This window comes from Aethalodelphis obliquidens, unplaced genomic scaffold (genome assembly GCF_003676395.1).
Source record: "Aethalodelphis obliquidens isolate GAN/ISIS:26980383/991018 unplaced genomic scaffold, ASM367639v1 scaffold85, whole genome shotgun sequence".
NCBI lineage: Eukaryota > Metazoa > Chordata > Mammalia > Artiodactyla > Delphinidae > Aethalodelphis > Aethalodelphis obliquidens.
This window is the reverse complement of record NW_020838029.1, coordinates 6367327-6386617: the sequence shown is the minus strand read 5'-3', so window position 1 is coordinate 6386617 and position 19291 is coordinate 6367327. Positions and strand designations below refer to the sequence as shown.

Here is a 19291-nt window from a genome sequence, read left to right as displayed (position 1 = left end):
CTCTTCTTTGTTTCCTTACACGTAAATCATATCTTTCTACCTCAGGTGGTGAATGATTGCTCTAATTAAAATTATAAATCTCTCCAAAGATGTGTTTGTTCCCCAGAGTTTGAGTTAACAGTTCCTTGGAGCTTGGTAATGCTTTTTGTCATTTAAATTACTTTTGGTATGCACCCATGCACACGCATAAAAAAAGAACTTTCTATATTCAAGCTCATGTTTGACTGTTTTTAAAGCAGGATTAACAACTTTGCTAGAGTATAAAGTAAAAGACCTCAATATCAGATTTTCCTGTTTGACTGCAGCACTCCCGAAACTTGCTCAGTATTTTGATGGAGAAGTCTCGACTTCAGGCTCAAGGACTAATGAAGCTCATTGGTTTCGAAAAACAGGTAAAAGGAAATTCTGTGGCTATGGGAAACATTGTGGGGTGGTAGAATCAGATGTGGATTCAAATTCTGGATCTTCCATTTGTAGCTATGGGTACAAGGATAACTTGCTTAATCTCAGTCGGTGAACTCCTCACTGTGATCCTCATTTTTTAGATGGATTTGTGCCAAGTAAGAATTTATCATATGTCCCCAATTTTAAAAAATCCAACACTATCTCCATTGGCCATTGTCCTAGAATTAAAGATTGGAAGTGATGGAAGTCTCTAAATTTACCTGGAAAAAATTTCTCTAAAAACCTAAAGTTAGCTTTTTTTAACCCCTGAGAAACCCCTCATTAGTGTGTTAATATTAAAGATGTAGGTAGTGGAGATTATAATGGTACAGGTTAAACAGTAAATTTTCATAATTATGTTATTTCATGTTAACTTTCAGCTTGGAACTTGGCTGTGCAATGTAACAAAGACCCAGTGACAATGAGAGAATTTTTCATAATTTCTTATAAGGTAAGTCTCTTCCAACAAGTATCTCACATATGGATCACAACAAGGATATGACCACTATGAGTATAGTCAATGACTAAGTATAGAGTGAGATTGGCTTTTAATCTAGGAATTTTTAATATATGTTTAAGCAGGAATGACCTAAGGGGAATTTGATCCCTATAGGGTATAATATGAGAACATGAGGCAGGTCTCCCCATACTGAAGTATCACAAACAACCATCATGGAGCCTAAAGTTCTACCATAAGAGACTTATTCCTTTATCTTTGAAGGAATTTCAGTCTCTCAGAACCTATATCAAAATATAGCTATCTTTAGGAGGGAATACTCTAAGAAGTTGTCAATTACCAAAACATTAGGAAGGGTTATGGGTATAAGTCTATAGGAATATTGAATAGGTATCTGGGGACAACAGGAGGTTAAAAGGATGCTTAGAAGCTTGGACCTGCTTTATAATTTTTCTGAGAGCAGGTTTTGTGTGTAAGGATTTGTGAGCTTGTTTTGCAGTTATAAGCCTTTTAAAATAGGTGTTATCCTCCAAGGTAGAGGTTAAATGCCAGAAAGAGGATCAAGTATTGATTAGAGGATGAAAGGAGAGGTGGCAAAGAATATCCCTCATACACATTCTGGAGTATGCAGTCTGATATGTTGAGGTAGATTAAATATTTTAGAACTGGAACGAACTATAGAGATAATCTAGCACAACTCCCTCATTTTATATATGAGTCACCTGAGATGTACAGAGATTGGGTGTCTTGAAATGCTATTAGTTAAATGATGGCGATGATTATGATCACTAAATATTTGGGGAGATTAAGAAATAATGTTTGAAAGTTTAGGTATAATTTCCATTTTAATTAGGTGAAATAAATTAGCTTCAGTTTTGACATTCATGATAGCACTAGTCGGATTCCATGTTAGAATCAAGTAGCCTAGAATTTTACTGTACTACAAAGCTGGGAGGTTTGGTTTTTTTTGAGGTTAATTTGTGCTTTTATTTGCTAGTATAACTTAACTACAGTGGCCTGCAAACTTTTGATCTAAAAAATACCTTTTACATCACAGTCCAACAAACACACACACATATATAATATGCATGCATATATAAGCAAAACAAAAGTTTTGCCAAAAATGTCTACCCTGAGTGTTAATTCTCTTTTTTTTGAGACTTTTTTTTAAAAGCAGTTTTAGGTTTACCACAAAATTGACAGGAAGGTACAGAAATTCCCCCATATACCCCGTCCTGACACATGCGTAGCCATTATCAACAGAGTCATACCTTTTCTTTTTTTTTTGCGGTATGCGGGCCTCTCACTGCTGTGGCCTCTCCCGTTGTGGAGCACAGGCTCCGGACGCGCAGGCTCAGCGGCCGTGGCACACGGGCCCAGCCGCTCCACGGCATGTGGGATCCTCCCGGACCGGGGCACGAACCCGTGTACCCCGCATCGGCAGGCGGACTCTCAACCACTGCACCACCAGGGAAGCCCCCTTTTCTTTTTTAAACCAATGACAAACTGCATTGACACATCATAAAACCACAGTCCACAGTTCACCTTAGGGTTCACTTTACTGAAGTGAGTAGTGTTGCATGTTCTGTGGGTTTGGACAAAAGTATAATGACATATATCCATCATTACAATGTCATACAAAGTATTTCACTGCTCCATAAAAACTTCTGTACTCTGTGTATTCAGCTCCCCTCTCCCCCCGAAACTCCTGGCAACCGTTGATCTTTTTATTGTCTGCATAGTTTTGCCTTTCCAGAATGGCATATAGTTGGAATCTATTTTTTTTCCCTTGAATAAAGAGATTCAAAGTCTTTATGTCTGTAAGACCACTTATGGCCCACTCATGTGTGGACCTCACTGGCTTTAGGTGGCAAACCTCCCCACTAAATACTGTAGCTTTTCTTCCAATATTGAGACCTGTCCCACTGGTCCTACCCAGAAGCCATGTGGAGCTACAGGGGGACATGTGTTGGGTATTTGTTCATAGGAAGGCCACAAGTTTGTGCCCCTTGTCACAGTGAACTCAGATTTCTGTTGGGTGTGTTGTAAATTGAGGAGCCATTTCTTCAGGCCCCCTGCTCTGAGCACAGCCCATGGGATTTTTTTTCTAAAGCTGGAGGAGAAGGTTTAATGATGAGGTTATGCCTAATGCCTGTCAAGATTTGACATTGTCTCTTTCAACCATGAACAATATAGGTACTAATTTCAGCTCTATTCAGTGCAAAGGGGAAATCTATTTGCCAGGGGGAAAATCACTTAGAAATTACAACGTAAACCAAGAAGTAAATCACTAGATAGAAATACAGGGCCAAATGACAGTACTTGTCATTGGGAAAGATAGGAAAATTGTGAAGAAATGAAGCTTTTTAATCTCTAGAAAGGTGCTAAAAAAACAATAGAAAGTAATAGAAAATTAAAACCATAGATCAGTGTTACAGTCTATATCATTTTTAAGGTGAGATGTGCTTTTCCAGCTGAATTTTGTCATTCAGACAGGATTTTGCTGATTTTCATTCTGATTGTTTGTGTTCACCTGGCAGAATTCTCACTATTCATTGATGTTCTGGTTATTTCTTATCAGCTGTCCCAGTTTTGTCCTTCTGATCAAGCAGTTCTGATTGCACAGAAAACATGTTTACTTGTGGCATCTGCAGTTGATCTAGAGAAAGGGAGAAAAGCTTCAACAATTTCCGAACAGGTAATGTGCAACCTTCAGGAAAAACACAAGCATTCAGTGTGCTGTTTGGTATGTTTGCTTTCCCTGATGCAATTGTTTTTGATTCTCTTTAAAGAATCCGTTCCTCCATTCTAGCAACATGTTGATTTCAAAGATTTGTAATGGCTACTTCCTTCCTAAGGAAAGGTCACATTTCGCTTGGCCTCTTCTTTTAAAATGCCCCTTGCCATGAATCATTATTTCTGAATCTGTTTTGAAATAGTCTTTATCTTAATCATCTCCCTGTGATCACATGTGGTCCATAGGAGTGTCTTCTCTATTTCTGTTTCCTTTCATATATCCTCTAAGGAAGCACTCATTTACTTCAACAGCTTTGATAGCCATCTGAAATTATTTAGTTGGCTTGTTTTTCGTCACTCAATTGCATTTGCTTTCTTTGGCCCACATTCTTAAATATTTTATCATTAACTCAGTTTTAACAAGAAGAAGACAGAATTCCTACTTTTACCTGAATTCCACTCTCAGCTTAAACCTTACCCCTTTTAGGAGATACCAACATGAACATCTTGCTCTCCCATCTACCAGAGTATTCTTTGGTTTGTCTTTAGTTCTTTACCTTCCTTCTTTCAAGCTAAGAAAGTTGTCACCAAGTTGGACCACTAGCATTTTTGTATGGTTTTAAGTTCTAGGTCTCTCTGCTTTTTTCTCTTCCCTAGACAAAGAAAACGTCACCATCTCCCATACCTACCAGCTTCTTTTCTTTCCAGTTGGTATAAAATCCTTCTTGGTGCTTATTCTCTTCCTTCTGTTAATCTGTTCTTTTATATGATTCTTCACATCTGGAACAAACTCTTAGCAGATCTCTGCCAACATATTTTGTTTTCTTTCTCTTCCCTTGTTGAGTTCAACTTGAAAAACATATGAGTACCAAGCACTCTGCTAGGTACTGGGGATAAAGAAGATAAAGTCGTTGTCCTGAGGAGTAAAGGGGCTTCTTTTTAGAAACCTTTCCATCGTAAAAGAAGATGAAAAAAAGAATCTACGAGCCTCAGAGCAAAACCAAAACAAACATTTTGCTTCTAACAAGTAAGGGTGTTGTCGAACTCAAGTTCATATGCCCCACACACAGTGAGGCCAAACAAACTGAAATGTCAGAGTTTGGAGCAGAGAAAGGCTTATTGCAAGGGCCATGCAAGGAGAACGGGTGGCTCATGCTCAAAAGACCCAAACTCCCCAATGGATTTCAGGGAAGAAGTTTTTATATGCAAAATTTGGGGGGAAGGTGATGCAGAGTGTGTAACCCTCCTCTGATTGGTTGGTCGTGAGGTAACAGGATGGTGTTCCAGGAATCTCAATCATCAGCCTTCTGGTTCCAACCAGTCTGGGGTCCACATGTTTGTGCTCAGCCTAAAGTTATCATCCTCCACCTGGGTGGGGGCCTTAGTTCCTGTAGAAGAACTCAGAGATATATATCAAACTGTTATCCACATCCCCCAGGGAGGAACCAGGACCACCATCCTGCAGTATTGTATTCTTTCTGCATTCCCTCACTCTTCTAATTAGTAACTGTTTGAATCTGCCCTTTGGAACTCGGGGAAGGTCTAGGAGGCTGAAAACCTTTATTCTACAAACAAGAAATGGGGGAACGGAAAGGTTTTTATTCCCCAGGAGGGCCCCACAGGGTCGTGCTCTGTTTCAATGGTATTCTCACAATAAGGTCTTTTGCTTTACTAAGAAAACAATAACATCTTGTTTTCACATAGCAGTTTTAACTTTTTAAAAGCTTTCCCTCTTAAGTTGGTAGTCCTGAGTCTGTTAAATTTGTATCTCAGTGAATAGAGATCAAATTGACGTGAGGGAAATTTCACAAACTCTTAAGTATGATCCTTAATTATTTTGTTTGTTTCTAACACTGTTCTTTTTTTCCTGTGTTCTTTCTCTTGCACACACTTATGTTTCCTAAGAACTCTCTAACCTAGTAACCTTTCTATAATCTTCTTTGCTTTTGAATGGATATCTGTTTAGATAATTGAAGATGTAGTTCTGCCTTGCCCCATGTTAGTCTGGCCCCTATGAGTTAGACCATGGTGCTCTTTCTCTAATGAAGATTTGTTGGATTCTATTATTTACATCTGTTCCTTGTTCTCTAAATCCTCATCAACTGAAGTATTTCCAAATAAGTATATTATGAAGCAATATAGACTGCATAATCCTATCAACATTGCATCTAGTCTCCTGAGTATGAGCTGGGGAAAGTGAGGGATGCTTTAAAATATATATAGTAATTGTAAGTCATCAAGGAACCACATCTTTATCCTAGAACAGGACAATTTGTTACTGAAGGGGAAGCTAGGGAAGAGATCTGGTCTTCTGTTAACTACTTATCCTTCATTTCTACTTCTTTGATCTAAGGAAAGAACCAACAGGTTAGGCAAGGTATTGTGTGATCAAAAGATTTGAAAGGTGTGCTTGGGCCAAAGATGAGTAGAGCATGGGGATGCCTGATTTAAAAGTTAGTTACAATATAGCTTTGCTAAATTGACAAGAAAAGGGGTTTCCTGCTGAGGGCAGTTTCCTACAAAGAGCTGCTTACAAAGGTAAGCCCAAAACCTAATGGGGAAAACAACATTAAACCCCAAGGCTTAAAAACAATCCTCCTTGTCTTGGTGCCCCACATTTTGAACCCACTGGGGCTACAGTTGGGCCCCCAAGCCTCTAGACCCCACCTGCATGGCTCTGCCAGGTGCAGTACATGCTGCAGCTCTCACAAGTTAGGGTTCAGGCTGGAATTCCACAAGGTGGCTCTACTGGTCTGGGGTAGGAGGCTCTGTGGGGCATTGCCCTAGTGAGGGCTTTCTGCAGTGGTTCTCCCCTACAGAGGTTCTTTGCCTGGGCCCTGACGGTCTCTGGGGCATCTTTTGAAATTTAGGAGAGGGCAGCAGTGCCCCCCAGCTCTTGGACTCTGAATACCGGGGAGAAAACACCAAGCTGATGCCTTCCAGAGGTTTGCAACCTGTGCCTTCTGGAGGGACAACCACAGCAGCCTGTACTGCACTTGGGGTGTCTGAGGAGCATGGTGTGGGAACTTGAGGAGCACAGCCCAGGAGATGAGATGGCTCTGGGCTGCAGTGGGCCCCTCCTTTGAAATCCTTCTGCCCCGCAGGCCCTTGCACTCTGGGCCCCTGATGGGAGGGCCAGCCCCAAAGATCTCTGATCTGCTGTTGAGGTTATTCTTCCTTTGCCTTGGACAATAGGTCCTGGCTTCTGTTTAGATGGCTGACCAATCTGCCCATTGTCTTGATGAATAGCTCCTAGCTTCTGTTGAGATGGTTCATCCACAGCAATCTCTTATCAATTCAGCCACACCCTTGGTGTTCTCTCCCTTTGATGCTTTCTTATTTCTTTCAATATTAATGGGCTGAGAATTTTCCACATTTTAAAATTCTGCTTAATTTTTTTTTTTTTTTTGCGGTACGCAGGCCTCTCACTGTTGTGGCCTCTCCTGTTGTGGAGCACAGGCTCCGGACATGCAGGCTCAGCGGCCGTGGCTCACGGGCCCAGCCGCTCCTCGGCATGTGGGATCTTCACGGACCGGGGCACGAACCCGTGTCCCCTGCATCGGCAGGCGGACTCTCAACCACTGCGCCACCAGGGAAGCCCCTCTGATTAATTTTTGATTAACAATTCCACCTTTAAATCATTTCTCTCTTCTCACATTTTACTATAAGCATTCAAGAGAAACCAAGCCACTCTTCAACACTTTGCTTAGAAATTTCTTCAGCCAAATATCAATTTCATCGCTCACAAGTACTACCTTCTATAAAACACTGGGAACACAAACACAATTCAGCCAAGCTCTTTGCCACTTTATAGCAAGGATGGCCTTTCCTCCTTTCCTCTAGTTTCCAGTGTTCCTCATTTCCATCTGAGACCTCATCAGAATGACATTTACTATCCATATTTCTACCAACATTCGGTTCACAACCACTTAGATATTCTCTAAGAAGACTGAGGCTTTCTCTACAGCTCTCCTCTTCTCATTCTTGGTCCTCAAGAGAATTTCCCTTAACAGTCCATTCATGGCAAAGTAGACTTTCTAGCATGCACCTCCAAACTCTTCCAGTCTCTGCCCATTACCCAGTTCCAAAGCTGCTTCCATAATTTTAGGTATTTGTTACAGCAGCACCCCACCAATCAGTACCAATTTTCTGTCTCTGTCCATTCAAGCTGCTATAACAAAACACAATAGACTGGGTAGCTTATAAACAACAGAAATTTATTTCTCACAGTTCTGGATGCTGGAAGTCCCAAGATCAAGGTGCCAGCAGGGTTGTGTTCTTTGATGAGGTCTCTCTTCCTCCTTTATAGCTGACACCTTTTCGCTGTGTCCTCCCATGATGGAAAGCGCCAAGGATCTCTTTGGAACCTTCTTATAAAAAGCACAAATCTCATGTATGAGGGCTGCATCCTTATGACTTTAGCATCTCTCAAAGGCCCCACCTGCTAATACCTTCACCTCTGGGGTATGATTTTAACATATGAATTTGGGGGCATACATTCAGACCATAGCATCATAGCTTGAGCAGCATCCCATAAGTATTGGTTTGTTTGTTTTTCTCTTTTCATTCATCGCAAAATATTTTCTAATTTTCATTATGATTTCTTCTTTGACCCATTGTTTATTTAGGAATCTATTGTTTAATATCCACATGTTTGTTTCCCAAATTTATTATTATTTATTATTATCTTACTGATTTCTAATCTTGTTCCACTGTGGACAGAGTACATACTTTGTGTGACTTCAAGTTATTTTATTATTATTTTTTTTTGTGGTACGCGGGTCTCTCACTGTTGTGGCCTCTCCCGTTGTGGAGCACAGGCTCCGGATGCGCAGGCTCAGCGGCCATGACTCATGGGCCTAGCCGCTCCGCGGCATGTGGGATCTTCCTGGACCGGGGCACGAACCCATGTCCCCTGCATCGGCAGGCGGACTCTCAACCACTGCGCCACCAGGGAAGCCCGACTTCAAGTTATTTTAAATTTATTTGAAGTCTGTGTTGTGGCCTAACAAATGGTCTGTCCTGGATAAAGTGCCATGTGTGCTTGAGAAAGAATGTATTTTCTTCTTGGGTTGGTGAAATGGTATTTAAAAACCTATATATAGTTTTATACAGTTGTTTTTTTAAAACGAGAAGAAAGAAGAAATATATATTTATACTTTCTTTTACAGTTACATAATTACTTTTATCAGTACACTTTGTTTTTTCCTTTGGATTCAGATTACTGTCTGGTGTCACTTGCTTTCAGCCTGAAGAATCTCTCTTAGCATTTTTATAAAATGGTTCTGCTAGCAAAAAGATTCTCTCAGCTTTTTTTAATCTGAGAATTTATTTTGCTTTCAGCTCTGAAAGATAGTTTTGCTGGATATTAGATTCTTGGATGACTGATATTTTATTTCATTACATTGAATATGTTATCCCACTGCCTTTTTAATCAAGATTCTGCATTTCCTGACATTGTCATCATACCTTCCTTTAAAGAGTGTGGTTTCCTTTAGTTGTTTGAACATATTTAGAATAGCTACTTTGAAATCTACGTCTGCTAAATTCCAACATTGGACCTTTCCAAAGTCAGTTCCTGTTGCCTACTTTATTCCTGTGTATTCCTGTGTATGGCTCATACTACTTGTTTCTTTGCATATCTTATAATTTTTGGTTGAAAACTGGACATTTTGCATAATATATTGGAACATCTTTGGATACTGATTCCCCCCCATCTGGGACTTGCTGTTAATATTTGCTTGTTTATTTGTTTAGTGATTTGGCTGGGCTAGTTCAGTGCAGTCTATTTCCCACAGCTGTATAGTAGTATACAGCTTCTGATATTACTTGTCAGAGATTACAGTCTTTGCCTTTACAGTCACCCTGACCCCTCCCCTGAAAAGGGATGAAAGAAGTTTTAGCAGGGTTATTTTTGACTATCTCTTTCTGTGATCTCCCTGTTAAGCTTCTGAATGGGCTTCTTTTATTGGTATCACACACAGATGTAAATCTTGACTAATTACTAGGTGACTGCTGTGTGTGTGTGTGTGTGTGTGTGTGTGTATGTGTGTGTGTGTGTGCGCACGTTCATGTGAGTGTTTGGAAATGCTCTTTGGCATAAATTGCTCCACAGTCTGATCCAATTAAAGTAATGCCCCTTTGAAGGGATAGGGAATCTTCTTAGCTTTCTCTTCCCCTGGTTCTCTCTGTAAACTTCTAGCTGGTCTACTGTTTGGCTTGTCGATATCATTAGTTACCAACCTCCTGTTAATTGCCCACACCAAAATCTCCACTTTTTTATAGTGCCCTTAGACTCGAACTTCCTCAAATTCTATGTCAATAAAAGTCAGTCTCCTTAGGGTGATTACAGAGCTCACTCTTCTAATGGCCTTCCTCTCCTCCTGAGCAGAAACTCTATACCACTGCTTTGAAACTAGAGGCAGGGACAGTGACCCATTTATATCAGAGTGACAATACAGTTCTATGAGTCAGGGCTAGGCAAAAGTCGTAGTCCCTAGCATTCTTGGCTTGCCTCTTCCAGCATGGAAACTCTATCTTATAAGCAAGCTGAGGTGAGGGCGATTGAGACCCAGTATTCTCAATTTGCAATGTCTGGTATGGGGACTGGGTAGAAAAAGAGAGCTCAAGTCTTCTCAGTTGTGCCTATTTATAATAGAACTCATGCAATACAGATCTTGGGGAGGGGGATGAGAAGTACTGGCAACATGCCCATTCTGGTCATCCCTAGCCTGGAAACTAAGGATAGAGTGAGCCCCATCTTCTTGGCCACACCCACCTAAAGTGCACTTACATCACACTGAGCTTGGGGGACAGTGAGCAGATCATGGCTCAACTGCTACAGGTATTCACTCTTCTTACTGAGACTTCTTAGATTTCCTGGAATAGATGTTTCCCCATTTGCTATATGCCCTCAGGGCAATTTCCAGAGACTTTATATGATTGTGTTTTAAAATTCTCAACAGTTATGGTAGTTTTGCTGGGGAGAGGATCCATGGCTCTCCTTACACCACCATTCTGGAAGTGCTTCTCGTCTATCCTAGATTATTAAAGAAATTGATAATGTTCAAGATTTTCTATATAATCCTCATTTTCCTGGAACATTAAGGAAAAGTAAAAAAATATAGAGAGAGGCTAATATTTATATATAAATTCCAGATATTCACTTTATACTTTGATTTTTCTATAGTTTTATTTTTAACTGTTTTTAGTGAAAATGATATTTTTATTTGCTTAAAGTTTGGTTTGGTTGAGACTAATTTTCTCATGGCTTTCTTACCAAATAGACCATGTTACTGAATCGTGCACTTGATCAGATCCATAAATGCAGAGACATCTGGAATCTCCTGAAAGAAACAGGTACAGTGGGACTGGGAGTTTGGTAACACAGTTATAAAAGGGGTTTCAAATCTTACTAACCTAGTCTTTATCACCAGAAATTTGTCCCAATGCAATACTTGATAACCAGTCAAATGATTCTTTAAGAGCTAGCTTTTCCCCGTGGTATGTCTGTATTTTGACTCTTTGGCATACTACTTAGAGTAAGAACATTTTTTACCTTGATTTTTATTGAAGTATAGTATTGAGTATAAAAATAGGACCATAATTGTTCAACATGACTTTATTGCTCTTAGGTCACTAGATTTGATGTCTAATTTAATCAAGTTTTAACTTTGACTAAATGTAGGGTACAGAGTTTTCCAAACCAAAATTACAATATCGGATACTGCTAACATTTTGTTATGAAATAATCAAAATAATAGTAAACCTTTTGAACTTACATAGTAGTTTGCTACTGTTCCCTGATTAAGGATGGTATTATTAGATAGACTTTATTATGTCCATCTGTTTCTGTTTTAGTTAGAATTTTTTAAAAACTCAATAGATATTGAATTGAATTACATGTCTTTTAAGCTTCTATAGAGATAATCATATGGTTTTTCTCTTTTGAAGTATTAATATATTGAATTATAATAATATATTTCCTAAAATTGAGTCATTGTTGCATTTCTGGAATAACCCCTATTTGGTCATGGTGTATTATTATTTTTTAAAAGGCTGATGAATTTGGCTTCCTAATATTTAGAAATTATTGGTCTGTCATTTTGTGTGTGTTCATGCATGATATCTTTGATGGATTTTGATATCAAACTATAGGAATTATAAGGAAGAACATAAACACATGAAATTTAGTTCACCTCTCTCAATCTATGGCAGGAATTTAAAAGAATACAAACAATAAAAAGAAAGGACAGAGAATACCTAAATAACATTCTTAGTATGGAAGATTTAATAGAAATGTACTGTATAACCTAAAAACATACTTTATAGCCTGAGAATAGAAAACTCATTTTCTTTTCATGTGCCCTTTGAACATTTACAAAATTGATCACAAGAAAAACCTGAATAAAAAAAGAAAAACGTGAATAAAATTCTAAGACATAGAAATAAAACAGACAACATTATCTGATCACAATGCAGTAAAACTAGAAATTAATAATGGAATCAGGAAACAAAACCCTTGACCAGTTGGACATTTTAAACAACAGTAATAATGGAAAATCAAGAAAATCATGATAACAAGAATACCTCATAACAGAATCTGAATTACTAAAGCAGTGCCCAGCATGAACTTCATACCGTCAGTGCCTTTTATTTAAAAAGTATATCAGGGCTTCCCTGGTGGCGCAGTGGTTGAGAGTCCGCCTGCCGATGCAGGGGACACGGGTTTGTGCCCCGGTCCGGAAAGATCCCACATGCCGTGGAGCAGCTGGGCCCGTGAGCCATGGCCGCTGAGCCTGCGTGTCCGGAGCCTGTGCTCCACAACAAGAGAGGCCGCGATAGTGAGAGGCCCACACACCTCGATGTAGAGCGGCCCCCGCTCGCCGCAAGTAGAGAAAGCCCTTGCACAGAAACGAAGACCCAACACAGCCAAAAATAAATAATTAATTTAAAAAAAATCTTCCAACAAACAAAAGCCCAGGACCAGATGGCTTCACAGGTGAATTCTATCAAACATTTAGAGAAGAGCTAGCACCTATCCTTCTCAAACTCTTCCAAAATATAGCAGAGGGAGGAACACTCCGAAACTCCTTCTATGAGGCCACCATCAGTCTGATACCAAAACCAGGCAAAGATGTCACAAAGAAAGAAAACTACAGGCCAATATCACTGATGAACATAGATTCAAAAATCCTCAACAAAATACTCGCAAGCAGAATCCAGCAACACATTAAAAGGATCATACACTATGATCAAGTGGGGTTTATCCCAGGAATGCGAGGCTTCTTCAGTATATGCAAATCAATCAACGTGATACACCATATTAACAAATTGAAGGTCAAAAACCATATGATCATCTCAATAGATGCAGAGAAAGCTTTTGACAAAATTCACCACCTATTTATGATAAAATCCCTCCAGAATATAGGCATAGAGGGAACTTTCTTCAACATAATAAAGGCCATATATGACAGACCCACAGCCAACATCATCCTAAATGGTGAAAAACTGAAACCATTTCCACTAAGATCAGGAAAAAGACAAGGTTGCCCACTCTCACCACTCTTATTCAACATAGTTTTGAAAGTTTTAGCCACAGCAATCAGAGAAGAAAAAGAAATAAAAGGAGTCCAAGTTGGAAAAGAAAAAGTAAAGCTGTCATTGTTTGTAGATGACATGATACTATACATAGAGAATCCTAAAGATGCTACCAGAAAACTATTAGAGCTAATCAATGAATTTGGCAAAGTAGCAGGATACAAAATTAATGCACGGAAATCTCTTGCATTCCTATACAGTGAAGATGAAAAATCTGAAAGTGAAATTAAGAAAACACTCCCATTTACCATTGCAACAAAAAGAATAAAATACCTAGGAAAATCTACCTAAAGAGGCAAAAGATCTGTATGCAGAAAATTATAAGACACTGATGAGAGAAATTAAAGATGATACAAATAGATGGAGAGATATACCATGTTCTTGGGTAGGAAGAATCAACGTTGTGAAAATGACTCTACTACCCAAAGCAATCTACAGATTCAATGCAATCCCTGTCAAACTACAACTGGCATTTTTCACAGAACTAGAACAAAAAATTTCACAGTTTGTATGGAAACACAAAAGACCCCGAATAGCCAAAGCAATCTTGAGAAAGAATAATGGAGCTGGGGGTATCAGGCTCCCTGACTTCAGACTATACTACAAAGCTACAGTAATCAAGCCAGTATGGTACTGGCACAGAAACAGAAACATAGATCAATGGAACAGGATAGAAAGCCCAGAGATAAACCCACGCATGTATGGTCACCTTATCTTTGATAAAGGAGTCAAGAATATACAGTGGGGAAAAGACAGCCTCTTCAATAAGTGGTGCTGGGTAAACTGGGCAGCTACATGTAAAAGAATGAAATTAGAACATTCGCTAACATCATACACAAAAATAAACTCAAAATGGATTAAAGACCTAAATGTAAACCAGACACCATCAAACTCTTAGAGGAAAACATAGGCAGAACACTGTGACATAAATCACAGCAAGATACTTTGACCCACCTCCTAGAGAAATGGAAATAAATCCAAAAATAAACAAATGGGACCTAATGAAACTTAAAATCTTTTGCACAGCAAAGGAAACCATAAACAAGACGAAAAGACAACCCTCAGAATGGGAGAATATATTTGCAAATGAAGCAACTGACAAAGGAATAATCTCAAAAATTTACAAGCAGCTGAGCTGCAGCTCAATATTTTAAAAAAAAAACAACCCAATCCAAAACTGGGCAGAAGACCTAAATAGACATTTCTCCAAAAAAGATGTATAGATTGCCAACAGACACACGAAAGAATGCTCAACATCATTAATCATTAGAGAAATGCAAATCAAAACTACAATGAGATATCATGTCACACTGGTCAGAATGGCCATCATCAAAAAATCTACAAACATTAAATGCTGGAGAGGGTGTGGAGCAAAGGGAACCCTCTTGCACTGTTGGTGGGAATGTAAATTGATACATCCACTATGGAAAACAGTATGGACATTGGTTAAAAAACTACAAATAGAACTACCATGTGACCCAGCAATCCCGCTACTGGGCATATACACTGAGAAAACCATAATTCAAAAAGAATCATGTACCAAAACGTTCATTGCAGCCCTGTTTACAAAAGCCAGGACTTGGAAGCAACCTAATTGTCCTTCGACAGATGAATGGATAAAGGAGATGTGTCACATATATACAATGGAATATTACTCAGCCATAAAAAGGAATGAAACTGAGTTATTTGTAGTGAGGTGGATGGGGCCTAGAGACTGTCATACAGAGTGAAGTAAGTCAGAAGGAGAAAAACAAATACTGTATGCTAACACATATGTATGGAATCTAAAAAAAAATGATCATGAAGAACCTAGGGGCAAGACAGGAATAAAGATGCAGACGTACTAGAGAATGGACTTGAGGATACGGGGAGGGGGAAGGGTAAGCTGGGACAAAGTGAGAGAGTGGCACGGACATATATACACTACCAAACGTAAAATCGATAGCTAGTGGGAATCAGCCATATAGCACAGGGAGATCAGTTCAGTGGTTTGTGACCACCTAGAGGGGTGGGTTAGGGAGGGTGCGCGGGAGGGAGCTGCAAGAGGGCAGAGGTGTGGGAACATATGTATATGTGTAAATGATTCACTTTTTTATAAAGCAGAAACTAACACACCATTGTAAAGCAATTATACTCCAATAAAGATGTTAAACAAAAAAAACCCAGAATGGCTGTCATCAAAAAGGCAAGGGAGAGGGCTTCCCTGGTGACGTAGTGATTGAGAATCCACCTGACAATGCAGGGGACATGGGTTTGAGCCCTAGTCCGGGAAGATCCTTCATGCCACAGAGCAACTAAGCCTGCATTCCACAACTACTGAAGCCCGCGTGCCTAGAGCCTGTCTTCCGCAGCAGGAGAAGCCACCACAATGAGAACACCGTGCACCACAGCAAAGAGTAGCCCCCGCTCTCCGCAAGTAGAGAAAAGCCCGCATGCAGCAACGATGACCCAGTGCAGCCAAAAATAAATTAATTTTTTTTTTAATTTAAAAAGGCAAGGCAGGATGTGGAGAAAAGGGAATCCTTGTGTACTGTTGATGGGACTGTAAATTCTTACAGCTACTATGGAAAACAATGTGGAGGTTTCTCAAAAAATTAAAAATAGAACCACCATATGATCCAGAAATCCCACTACTGCGTATATATCCGAAGGAAATGAAGTCACTATTGCAAAGAGATATCTGCAGCACCATGTTCTCTGCAGCATTATTCACAATAGCCAAGACATGGAAATAGTCTAAGTATCCATTGAAGGATGAATGGATAAAGAAAATGTGACATACATACACGTATATATGTATGTCTGTATGTACCATTAGGTACAGCTCCAAGGATGATGGGTTGTAAATGTTATTAAAAACGGATTTTATTTCAGTGTAAAAAAAATAAAGTAAATCTGTTAATTAAAAAATAAATGTGGTAACAGAAAAGACTATAAAAAGAAATTTCTGAGTGTTGGCGAGTCTTAGTTTTTCTGGAATATAGTGTGCTTTTTCAATTTGTAAATTCAAGTGTTCCTCTTTTTCTAGAAATTTTTCTAGAACGGTTTTTAAACATTTGGTTTTATTTTTTTCCATTTTCTTCTTCAGGAACTCTAGGTATGTTTTGGATCTCCTTTGCTTGTTTCCAAATCTACCATCTTCTCTCTTTTTAGCGTTTTAATTTCCTTTCTCATTTTTTGAACACGTTAAATATTTAACTTGTTAATTAATAAAGGAACCAGTATGATGTTATAGCTGTTTCAAAAGATGAGTAAAACACACACACACACAGGCAATTAGGAGATGGATTTACAAGTATATTCAAAACTGAATTGCCGGGCTTCCCTGGTGGCGCAGTGGTTGAGAGTCCGCCTGCCGATGCAGGGGACACGGGTTCGTGCCCCGGTCTGGGAAGATCCCACATGCCGCGGAGCGGCTGGGCCCGTGAGCCATGCCCGCGGAGCCTGCGTGTCCGGAGCCTGTGCTCCGCAACGGGAGGGGCCACAGCAGTGAGAGGCCTGCAAACCCCCCCCCCAAAAAAAAAAAAACTGAATTGCCCATAGGTGTGTGTGAATGTGCATGGGTATGTTATCATTTGCTAGGACACAAAGGCCAAGAAACTCTCTCCACCAGATTTACCTGTAGTACTTGTAAATTTGAGGAAAATCATCTTTTTTCAAGGTCCTTCAAATTTACTAAGGTTCCTGGCCTTATGGAAAGTGAACTTTTCATCACATTTAGACTGGGAACCCTCCTTATAAGTCAGGTACCAGGACAGTTCCCTGAGAGGACTTTGTAGGCATTTACTCCATACGGCTGAGGTAAGATCAACCTTATTCCTTAAAAGTATCTTATCATACCTTATTAAGTGGCTGTCTTTCTTAAATATGGATAGTTCATGCAAGGCCTTTGTTGCACAATGAGTGCATATATATCCTGGTTGCACAATGAGTCCATTTATATCCTGGTTTAAAAAGTGGAAGATTTTTATAGAACCAATGCAAATAACTATATTGCCATGAACAATAAGGAGACTTAGGAACAGTTTCTGAATTCATAAGGGAGGGGTAGGATGGGGAGGAGGTAAGTGAGAATCATATCATTTTAAAATATTTTAATTTAGTTTACAGAAGCAGCATCTACTAAATTGTTTTTTTTAACATCTTTATTGGCGTATAATTGCTTTACGATGGTGTGTTAGTTTATTCTTTATAACAAAGTGAATCAGTTATACATATACCTATGTTCCCATATCTCTTCCCTTTTGTGTCGCCCTCCCTCCCACCCTCCCTATCCCACCCCCCCAGGTGATCACAAAGCACCGAGCTGATATCCCTGTGCTATGCGGCTGCTTCCTACTAGCTATCTACCTTACGTTTGGTAGTGTATATGTGTCCATGCCTCTCTCTCGCTTTGTCACAGCTCACCCTTCCCCCTCCCCATATCCTCAAGTCCATTCTCCAGTAGGTCTGTGTCTTTATTCCTGTCTTACCCCTAGGTTCTTCATGACATTTTTTTTCTTAAATTCCATATATATGTGTTAGCATATGGTATTTGTCTTTCTCTTTCTGACTTACTTCACTCTTTTTGACAGACTCTAGGTCTATCCACCTCATTACAAATAGCTCAATTTTGTTTCTTTTTAGGGCTGAGTAATATTCCATTGTATATATGTGCCCCTTCTTCTTTATCCATTCATCTGTCGATGGACACTTAGAGTGCTTCCATGTCCTGGCTATTGTAAATAGAGCTGCAGTGAACATTTTGATACATGACTCTTTTTGAATTATGGTTTTCTCAGGGTATATGCCCAGTAGTGGGATTGCTGGGTCGTATGGTAGTTCTATTTGTAGTTTTTTAAGGAACCTCCATACTGTTCTCCATAGTGGCTGTATCAATTTACATTCCCACCAACAGTGCAGGAGGGTTCCCTTTTCTCCACACCATCTCCAGCATTTATTGTTTGTAGATTTTTTGATGGTGGCCATTCTGACTGGTGTGAGAGGATATCTCATTGTAGTTTTGATTTGCATTTCTCTAATGAATAATGATTCTGAGCATTCTTTCATGTGTCTGTTGGCAATCTGTATATCTTCTTTGGAGAAATGTCTATTTAGGTCTTCTGCCCATTTTTGGGTTGGGTTGTTTGGTTTTTTTGATACTGAGCTCCATGAGCTGCTTGTAAATTTTGGAGATTAATCCTCTGTCAGTTGCTTCATTTGCAAATATGTTCTCCCATTCTGAGGGTTGTCTTTTCGTCTTGTTTATGGTTTCCTTTACTGTGCAAAAACTTTTAAGTTTCATTAGGTCCCATTTGTTTATTTTCATTTTATTTCCATTTCTCTAGGAGGTGGGTCAAAAAGGATCTTGCTGTGATTTATGTCATAGAGTGTTCTGCCTGTTTTCCTCTAAGAGTTTGATAGTTTCTGGCCTTACATTTAGGTCTTTAATCCATTTTGAGCTTATTTTTGTGTATGGTGTTAGGGAGTGATCTAATCTCAAACATTTACATGTACCTGTCCAGTTTCCCCAGCACCACTTATTGAAGAGGCTGTCCTTTCTGTACATTCCTGCCTCCTTTATCAAAGATAAGATGACCATATGTGCATGGGTTTATCTCTGGGCTTTCTATCCTGTTCAATTGATCTATATTTCTGTTTTTGTGCCAGTACTATACTGTCTTGGTTACTGTAGCTTTGTAGTATAGTCTGAAGTCAGGGAGCCTGATTCCTCCAGCTCCGTTTTTCGTTCTCCAGATTGCTTTGACTATTCGGGGTCTTTTGTGTTTCCATACAAATAGTGAGATTTTTTGTTCTAGTTCTGTGAAAAATGCCAGTGGTAGTTTGTTAGGGATTGCATGGAATCTGTAGATTGCTTTGGGTAGTAGAGTCATTTTCACAATGTTGATTCTTCCAATCCAAAACACGGTATATTTCTCCATGTATTTGTATCATCTTTAATTTCTTTCATCAGTGTCCTATAATTTTCTGCATACAGGTCTTCTGTCTCCTTAGGTAGGTTTATTCCGAGATATTTTATTCTCTTCATTGCCATGGGAAATAGGAGTGTTTTCT

The 19291-nt window shown here is 39.3% G+C and overlaps 1 protein-coding gene and 1 non-coding gene across 2 annotated transcripts in view; one reads left to right on the top strand and one right to left on the bottom strand.

Annotated features, from left to right (window-relative positions):
- TEX11 (testis expressed 11) overlaps window positions 1-19291 on the top strand; it is a 345168-nt gene that overhangs the window by 270418 nt on the left and 55459 nt on the right. The window contains exons 22-25 of the mRNA XM_027093589.1: window positions 306-392; window positions 825-895; window positions 3483-3599; window positions 10924-10996. Of these exons, the coding sequence (XP_026949390.1) occupies window positions 306-392; window positions 825-895; window positions 3483-3599; window positions 10924-10996 (348 nt within the window). The remainder of the gene's footprint in view (window positions 1-305; window positions 393-824; window positions 896-3482; window positions 3600-10923; window positions 10997-19291) is intronic.
- On the bottom strand, window positions 2866-2994 carry LOC113613189 (small nucleolar RNA SNORA11). Its single transcript, XR_003430103.1, has one exon. It is a non-coding gene; the product is annotated as a small nucleolar RNA SNORA11 (small nucleolar RNA).